The sequence below is a fragment of the Borostomias antarcticus genome (assembly GCF_949987555.1).
Source record: "Borostomias antarcticus genome assembly, chromosome: 1".
NCBI classification, from domain to species: Eukaryota; Metazoa; Chordata; class Actinopteri; order Stomiiformes; family Stomiidae; genus Borostomias; species Borostomias antarcticus.
In genome coordinates, this window is record NC_140234.1 from 27506050 (window position 1) to 27515743 (window position 9694).

At 47.5% G+C, this 9694-nt stretch overlaps 1 protein-coding gene across 1 annotated transcript in view; it reads left to right on the top strand.

Annotated features, from left to right (window-relative positions):
- Positions 1 to 9694, top strand: part of sik2b (salt-inducible kinase 2b) — a 64688-nt gene that overhangs the window by 16344 nt on the left and 38650 nt on the right. The window contains exon 3 of the mRNA XM_084455210.1: positions 1202 to 1265. Within this exon, the coding sequence (XP_084311336.1) occupies positions 1202 to 1265 (64 nt within the window). The remainder of the gene's footprint in view (positions 1 to 1201; positions 1266 to 9694) is intronic.

The following is a 9694-nucleotide window of genomic DNA, read 5'->3' on the forward strand; positions in this document are numbered from 1 at the left end:
CTCAGAGGGGCTAAATGTAGAGGCCTCCCACACAAGGCTGTCTCTCTCAGAACCGGCTGTTTGAGGGCCATTCACACACACACACACACACACACACACACAGGCAGACAGAAGAGGAAAGTATCGTTCTCCACCAGTCTATGCATCTGCTGATTAAAGAGCCGCATAGTTATGTCATTCAGACGTGTGTAGGATTCGGCCTGTGTGCTTTTTTGCGTAGGCATATCTCTGCTGTGACTGGCGTGGCCCCTCGCGTGCGTGCGTGCGTGCGTGCGTGTGTGTGTGTGGTTAAGTCAGATTGTACTGCTGATTTCAGATAGCACAGCTACTAGTACGGTGTGTACTAGTACTGCATACTACTGCTATATACCATCAAACTGCCAAAAGTGATCATTCCCACATGTACCATGTAGCCTGGGTGTTTTCATGCAGACAAATATCCAGATTCAGATTTCTTTATTGTATGAATGAATGAATGAATGAATGAAAAAGTTTATTTTTTGAACATGTCAACATTTAGATGAGATAAATAACATAAATAACAATCATGAATTTGACAACAAACAGAATATCTCAAATAAATAAACTTAAGTAAATAATTACAAAGAAACAAAGCAAGTAGTACATGTTACATGTAAAAAAAAAAATATATACATCTTATTATACATGTTCAGGGGAGTGACATTCTTAGTGGTGCGATAGCTACTGTATATTGCCATTAGATTGTGTTACGGTTTGTTTTGTGGCTGTTCTACCTCCGCCTGCTCCCCCCCTCCGTAGATCTGATACAGTGAGCCAGGCTGTTCTACCTCCGTCCGCTCCTCCCCTCCGTAGATCTGATACAGTGAGCCAGGCTGTTCTACCTCCGTCCGCTCCTCCCCTCCGTAGATCAGATACAGTGAGCCAGGCTGTTCTACCTCCGTCCGCTCCTCCCCTCCGTAGATCAGATACAGTGAGCCAGGGAGAGGCCGGTCTGACCGTGGGCAGTCTGCACCAGCATGATCGGATGTCTCTGTTGCAGCAGCACTAAGGTCATAGCAAGGTGCTCTTATATCGCTGTGTGTATTTAATCTTTCCTTCCCTCTCTCTCTCTCTCCACCTCCCTCTCACCTTCTCTCCCTCCTTCCCTCCCTGCTTCCATTTCATCAATCTTCTTCCCTCAACCCTCTCTCTGTCTCGCTCTCTCTCCCCCTCCCCCCAGGTGATGGAGACTAAGAACATGCTCTACCTGGTGACGGAATACGCCAAGAACGGAGAGATCTTCGGTGAGTGAAGCATTTCTGGGACATGGTACATACTGTCACATGACATGGCTGCGACCCCTGGCGTCTCTGGGTAATCTGCGGTGGTGGCGTTCAGGCGGCGTTCAGGCCCTCAGTAGATACCTCCCACCCTCATCCCCTAACGATGAGGGGGCGTTCAGGCCCTCAGTAGATACCTCCCACCCTCATCCCCTAACGATGAGGAGGCGTTCAGGCCCTCAGTAGATACCTCCCACCCTCATCCCCTAACGATGAGGGGGCGTTCAGGCCCTTGGTAGATACCTCCCACCCTCATCCCCTAACGATGAGGGGGCGTTCAGGCCCTCGGTAGATACCTCCCACCCTCATCCCCTAACGATGAGGGGGCGTTCAGGCCCTCGGTAGATACCTCCCACCCTCATCCCCTAACGATGAGGGGGCGTTCAGGCCCTTGGTAGATACCTCCCACCCTCATCCCCCACCCTCATCCCCTAACGATGAGGCGGCGTTCAGGCGCTCAGTAGATACCTCCCATCCTCATCCCCTAACGATGCGTCTCCTTTACGACCCGCTCACCTGAGTTTGTGTCGCCACAGTACATACAAACGCAAACTTCTAATACATTACGTTTATATAGTTACCTTCCAGACACACCAAGCACTATGCCGAAAGATGAGTCCGAGTTAACCATGCAGAAATTAGATGCAAAATATATATTTAGTGCTGAAAGAAGGATAAAATCCACTTACTCTGTATGTGGTTGATAAATCTCTGTCAGTTTACACCGGAGGCAGGGACTAGCAGCCCTGCTGCAGCTGGTACTGTAGGCTGGGGGTTTGTGGGATTGAGAACGATCTTGAATCTGGTTTGGTCTCTGCGTTTCCTCTCACTGACTGCAATTGTAATTTCATGTCACATTAACTGACATGTTAACATTATTGTAACATGATTGTAAACAATTATTGAAGCTTATGCCTTTATTCATGTATTTATTTATTGCCATTTCACGCTTATTGCCAAGGTTGGCTCTGATTTATTTGGCAAAATAAACATTAGAGACTACGTGTATCTTTATTAATACCCACCATATGTCCAGGGAGGCCTTAAATGCCTAAACACCCAGTGGTCCATCACGTTTTAACTTTCATTTTGGATGGATTTGGAATCCTGTTCTCTTACGCCAAGCTGACCGCTGCACTTGTATTTGTATTCGGCAGATCACGAATACCTGAGAACAAAACAACCCTGTTGTATTGAATGTGATTAACAGTTAGTTTAATACATGTATTTATCTGAATATAAACTCTTCCTGGTCCCACTTCAGTCCTGTTTGGGGAAATGTCAACTTTAAACCACGGAAAAGTGATACAGGCTTTTGGATTTGGGCAGAAAAGTGTAAAGGGTAAACAAAAGTGTGAGACAGGATGTACGGTGAAGAATGCTTATGTCCTTCGCAGAAATATCAACCAATTATAATTTTTTCAAATATCTTCAACTTAAGAACTTAGTTTCTCAGCATTACAATGTAACATACTTTTAATTTTGGCTCTGACTTAATATGTCATTTTATTAAGTTTTAATATTTTGTCAGGTAAGAAAGTAACCATGTAGATTTCCAACCGTTATTTCAAAATAACGGCTTTTGACTTTTTCTGACTTCCCTGGGTTTGATTACGCACACAGTGTTATTGTTTTGGGTGATTATTCATTTTCCAAGAATAGATAGAGCTAAGAAATTGGACTGGTATGTGAAGAGGTAATTCCAGGATTTGCATAACCCCTTCACTTCAGTACCCCTTCACTGCATAACCCCTTCACTTCAGTACCCCTTCACTTCATAACCCCTTCACTGCATAACCCCTTCACTGCATAACCCCTTCACTTCAGTACCCCTTCACTGCATAACCCCTTCACTTCAGTACCCCTTCACTTCATAACCCCTTCACTGCATAACCCCTTCACTGCATAACCCCTTCACTTCAATACCTCTTCACTTCATAACCCCATCACTTCATAACCCCTTCACTCCATAACCCCTTCACTTCATAACCCCTTCACTTCATAACCCCTTCACTTCATAACCCCTTCACTTCAATACCCCTTCACTTCATAACCCCTTCATTTTATAACCCCTTCACTTCATAACCCCTTCACTTCATAACCCCTTCATTTTATAACCCCTTCACTTCATAACCCCTTCATTTTATAACCCCTTCACTTCATAACCCCTTCACTGCATAACCCCTTCACTGCATAACCCCTTCACTGCATAACCCCTTCACTGCATAACCCCTTCACTGCATAACCCCTTCACTTCAATACCTCTTTACTTCATAACCCCTTCACTCCATAACCCCTTCACTTCATAACCCCTTCACTTCAATACCCCTTCACTTCAATACCCCTTCACTTCAATACCCCTTCACTTCATAACCCCTTCATTTTATAACCCCTTCACTTCATAACCCCTTCACTTCATAACCCCTTCATTTTATAACCCCTTCACTTCATAACCCCTTCATTTTATAACCCCTTCACTTCATAACCCCTTCATTTTATAACCCCTTCACTTCAATACCCCTTCACTTCATAACCCCTTCCCTTATCATGGCACATCGTCTCCTTGCAATTCAACTGGTAATGAAAGTACTGAGGCTACGGCTGACAGTGATATAGCTAACACGCATATTTGACTTGGAAACAAAAAGTTATTGATTTAGGGACAATGAGGTGTCTGGCTATCAAAACAGTGTGTTGGCAATTAGTTTATACAACTGGACAATTGATATGTTGCACAACAAATATGCAGTAGCCTACACTTCGTTCAGGGCTGGCTAGCAATATCAGTATGGTATTACTGTAGTTTGGTTTGCTATGGCTATTGTATGGGTTGCTAGGTCGTATCCAGGGGTGGGAAACATTGCTGAAAGAAAACGTAACAGACACTTTACATTTCACTTACGGTTCCAAACCCATGTTCACTATTGGATATCATCGCTGTTCCTCCAAGAAATATGATAACATCCGCCGTGTGTTATCATTTGCGTATCAGTGTTCTATACGGAAGCGTCGGTCTGTTTGACCGGTTTCCTGACGACGCCTAAAGGGATGTTCACATGAGTGGTTGAGGGGCTAGGTCAGGCGCGTTATCTAACTTCATACACACACAGAATGAGTTCACAACCAGGACATTGACACGCCCACTGCAAATCTATTGGTTGGCGCCGATAGGTCAGCGCCTGTATGAGGTCAGAGTTTAAGTTATTTGAACTGAGTGCAAAAACACGCACCGCAAGGTCAGGCTCCAAACTAACCGTAATCTTACCTCTACTGGAAAAGTCGGTCCTTGACAGTGTTTTCCATACCATTGCCTTGGAGGGGCGCCCCCCTCCCCAAGGGGAAGCCCCTTCCCCAACAGGACCCCACCCCTCCTGAAAGACCCAAAAAGCCCAAAATTGGCGGCTTTTAGATCGCTAACATATTTAGCATAAGTCAATGGGGTTTAACATAGAATACATTAGCATCGTGGCTAGCAGACATTTTCGGACTGGGAGTGAGAGATTATAAAATGAAAATATTTTCTGTTGCTGTAGCTAGCTACATAAGTAATGTAACCACAGTTTAGTCTGTCTTCTGATGTTAGTAACTATGTAGGGCATACATTGTAGGCTAACATTAGCTACAGTGTGTGTTGTGGACTAAATGGGTTAGTCCCCATTTAGGCTATGCATTTTCAGCAATGCTTTTGCCATTTCTTTTCAGTTCAGCATTCACACATTTTCTGCAGGAAGTGTTATTTTTTGGTGTAATATGTTTATTTTTTTGTAAATAAATATTGTTAATATTTACAAAGCTATGTGCATTCGTTTCATTTCAGCTTGCAGCTTGATGATGATTGGCTGATTTGGTGACTCAAACTAGTCTGCACCATCATAGGAACACAAACGCCTCCCTAGCAGGCCCCTCAAGATGATGGACATACAAGTTTGTGTGATGGGTGTTTTATTTGTAGTTCTCCATTGCTTTGTAGTTCCTATAGGGCAGCAGCCCAGATATATAGGTCTGTATTGTAGCCAACAGTGCTCCTGGGTTGGTTAACCTCTGGTGCAGGCGAAGTCTAGTTTAGTTTGCCTGAGGGACTTCCTGAAGTCGAGGTGAGCGCTTAATACCGTGTGAATTACAACACACACGTCTGCAGCGCACACAGGTAGGACCAGGAAGGAGCAGGAATGAGAACACCACAGCCCCGGAGGCTAACATCTTAGTTAACACACAGAGTCCTGCTGAAGAGAGAAGAAGACGTTGTATAAGAGAGCTGTCATTCAAGGGTGTTTATTTGTCATATGATACAGGTACTATGTACAAAACTACAAGGGAACGCTCACTGGGGACCAACTGACAGAATGAGATTTAGTTTATCTGGCAGCAGCAGCCAAGGGGGAGAGGCTGGGGAGAGAGAATGCAGTCAGATCAGCCCCACAGCTGTGAGGAGCAGCAGAGCGTGATCCGGCCCTGCAGACACGTGCCAGTCCGCTGGCCACCATCTTGGTTATGTAACGCCGGCTTCTTTTTCACAGGTCAGGAGGACATAGGGCAGCAGGGTGAAGTTTAGAATCCGCAGTTGTTACTACTACACGTATTACTCATATAGCCTACATGCCTTTGTCCCTGTATGTGTGTGTTTGTGCGTGTGTGTGTGTGTGAGCGAGCATGTGTGTGAGAGAGTGTGTTTGAGAGTGTGTTTGAGAGAGAGTGTGTTTGAGAGAGTGTGTGTGTGTGTGTGTGCGTGTGCGCGTGCGCATATAGCATGTGTTTGTGTTGACCCTGTCAACAGCCCTCTTGTTTTGACCCAGTCAGATACAGAACACCAGAGGACAGACGGCATAGCCTACATAACCCAACACTAAGCTACAGCGCTTTAGGACACACTGTCCTCCCCTCTCTTCTCCTCTTTCCTCCCCTCTCCTCTCCTCCCCGACACACTGTCCTCCCCTCTCTTCTCCTCTTTCCTCCCCTCTCCTCTCCTCCCCTCTCCTCTCCTCCCCTCTCCCCTTTCCTCCCCTCTCTTCCCCTCTCCTCTCCCCCCTCTCCCCTTTCCTCCCCTCTCTCCTCCCCTCTCGTCTCCCCCCCTCTCCTCCCCTCTCCCCTCTCCTCCCATCTCTTCTCCTCCTCTCCCCTCTCTTCTCCCCTCCCCTTTCTTCTCCTCCCCTCTCTCCTCCTCTCCTCCCCTCTCCTGGGGCCTAATTTATAAAACCTTGCTCAGGATTTGCATCCTCAAGTTCCAAAAGGTACGCACAACGATTTAAAGATTTATAACGAAGTGCGCACGCACATCCTACGCCGGTTCCCCATTATGAATCTCAATCAACTCTAAACTTGGCGCACGTGAGCGCGTGTTTTGTCCCACCCTCTTAACGCCCATAAATGGTCAGTGAAATGCCTGTGCATGAGTGCAAGAGCAAATTGGAAACAATTAGGAAGGATTGCTCTAATACCTCGAATTCACAGAAATCGATACAGCCCAAATCTAACATGACGGCAAACGTGGCAGCAAAGAAGTGGAAGCGGCTCATGAGCCACTCGTGGTCATTGGTCAGTAGGTCTCGCCTGGTCAATAGGTCTCGCCGGTCCCTGAAGACTCGCTCTCTCTGAATTCCTCCCTCCACATCATCCAACTGTAGCAGCACATATAAAACAGGCATTGTGTGTCATTACGCATTGGAATTGCATGTCTTTTTATACCCACCCACGGACATAATTATATGGGACAGGTGTGATTGTCATTGAGGCCCCCTGTCTCACCAGTCATCAGTCTCTTCACGCTTCGCTTTGATTTAGGACTTTGATTCAGATTTCATCGCTTAAAGTGGGTGGGAACAATTTGAGAGTAAAAAAAAAATAAAAACTGCATTCTCAAATCAATCCTTTGGGGCGTAAGTTTGTTCAGGTTTGAACCAATCAATGCAGGAGGCATAGCCTTGTTCTTGCCAGCATTCTAGCAGCTATTTCAACACAAAAATCTCCGGACATTCGGAAGGCGGAGATCGCCGATTGGCTGGTATCGTGAGATTGCTCCTCTCCAACGACCCTGTCCTGTCCTCTCGTCTCCTATTCCTCTTCTAGTCTACAGCTCACAGCACAGGGGCCTGTCCGGTCCTCTCCTGTTCTGTCCTCTCCTTTCCAAGGACCCACTGTCCCGTCCCGTCCACTCCAGGGCAAACCCCTCGCCACAGCCCATCAGGACTGGTTCGTCTCCCGTCCCCGAGTCCATAGATGTCCTTGCAGATCACCTGGAGGGGTTAGAAGAACCTGTTCTTCTCCAAGTCCTGATTGCACAATTTAATATTGTTACGCAAGACCATCATGATGGGCGGAGGTGGCACGGCACCGACACCACGCGCTCTGCCGCTCGCTGGCAGGGGTCAACAGAATTAAAATGTTCTGTTCCCTTCTCTATCAACACAAACAAACACACACAAACAGTAGGGCTGGCCCTGGAGCCCTTGTATGCGGCTATGAGGCGGACTGCGCTGGAGCGCCGGCTGTTGTGCTGTTTGTCCAGGTCCTCGGATGACAGCAGTTCAGCGGCGCATTATCAGGGGTACCACCTGTTCACCGATGTGAAACCATTTAACTTGCTCTCAAGGGAACTGCCTAGTCTGTCTGTTTATCCCTCTGTTCGTCCATCTGTGTCTGTCTCTCGGTCTCTCTGTCCATCAGTCTGTCTCTGTCTCTCAGTCTGTCACTCTGTCTCTCAGTCTCTCTGTCCATCAGTCTGTCCGTCACTCTGTCTCTGTCTCCCAGTCTGTCTAAACACCGCTCCTTCCATCCATCTTTCCACTCATCTGTCAGTCTCTCCGTCCCTTAGTCTGCGTGTGTGTGTGTGGCGTGCGTGTGTGCGTGTGTGTGTGTGTGTGTGTGTGAGAGAGCTACCCAGCATCTCCCAGAGCTGCATGCAGACAGGGAAAGTGGGTCAGGCTCAACACAGAACTGGTGTCAGGAGGCGGAGGAGAGGGAGAGAGAGCAGGAGGGAGAGGAGGAGAGAGAGGAGGAGAGAGGGAGCAGGAGGGAGAGGAGGAGAGAGGGAGCAGGAGGGAGAGGGAGCAGGAGGCAGAGGAGGAGAGAGAGAGAGGAAGCAGGAGGAGAGAGCAAGAGAGGTGGAGGAGTGAGTGAGAGGGAGAGGTGGAGGAGGAGTGAGTGAGAGCAGAAGAGGAGGAGGAGAGAGTGAGGAGAGGAGGAGGAGGAGAGAGTGAGCAGTAGAGGAGGAAGAGAGAGAGTGATAGAGAGGAGGAGAGAGTAAGTGAGGGAGCAGGAGGAGAGGGGGAGCGAGAGAGCAGGAGAGGTGGAGGGGAGAGTGAGTGAGAGCAGGAGGCAGAGGAGGAGAGAGTGAGTGAGAGCAGGAGAGGAGGAGTGAGAGCAGGAGGCAGAGGAGGAGAGAGGGAGTGAGAGAGCAGGAGAGGAGGAGGGGAGAAGTGTGGAGACTGAGACAACACAAGGGGGACATCAGTTTGAATTTGGCAGCGGGGGAAATGTAGGGCATACATATTTAAGAAGGCAGAGCCGGAGGGGAGAGAGAGAGACGGAGACAAAGGGAGAGAGGAGAGAGAGAGAGAGAGACAGACAAAGAGAGAGGGTGCTGAATGAAAGTGCAGGAACAGACAACCACAGCTCCGTCTTGAGAGAGAGGGGGAGAGAAAGATGGAGAGAGGGAGAAAGGGAGAGAGATGTATTCTGTTTACTCAGACAACTTCTAGCGTCTTGTGTGTAGGGATGGAATGACATGCTGTATATGGTCCAACCCCTCTGTTCTGTGGGTAAAAGCGTTTTGAGACGAGCCTCTCCAGGAATACGTCTCCATCAGACGTCCTGTTCACAGCTCTGGAGGGAGAGAGGGGAGAGGGGGGGGGGTTGGAGAGAGAGAGAGATGAAGGATGTTCACAGCTCTGGAGTGGAGGAGGGGAGAGAGAGAGACGGTGCGGAATGAAATGGAGAGATGGATGAAATGGAGAGGGGGTGTAGTCTGGTTGAAGGGTGCAGGAAAACATGAAGCTGGGGAAGGTGGTGGTAATTGTACATCCGTCCTCTGAACCTGGAATAGCTATGCAGCTTACATCTTTAACCTGGAATAGCTATGCAGTTTACATCTTTAACCTGAAATAGCTATGCAGTTTACATCTCCAACCTGGAATAGCTATGCAGTTTACATCTTTAACCTGAAATAGCTATGCAGTTTAAATCTTTAACCTGAAATAGCTATGCAGTTTACATCTTTAACCTGGAATAGCTATGCAGTTTACATTTTTAACCTGAAATAGCTATGCAGTTTACATCTTTAACCTTAAATAGCTATGCAGCTTACATCTTTTAGACACTGGACTCTGGTACTCCTGTACTGTGTAGGTCAGCTGAAGTGGTTGGATAATAGGGTGGACTAGTTAGTCTAGTAGTCCAGA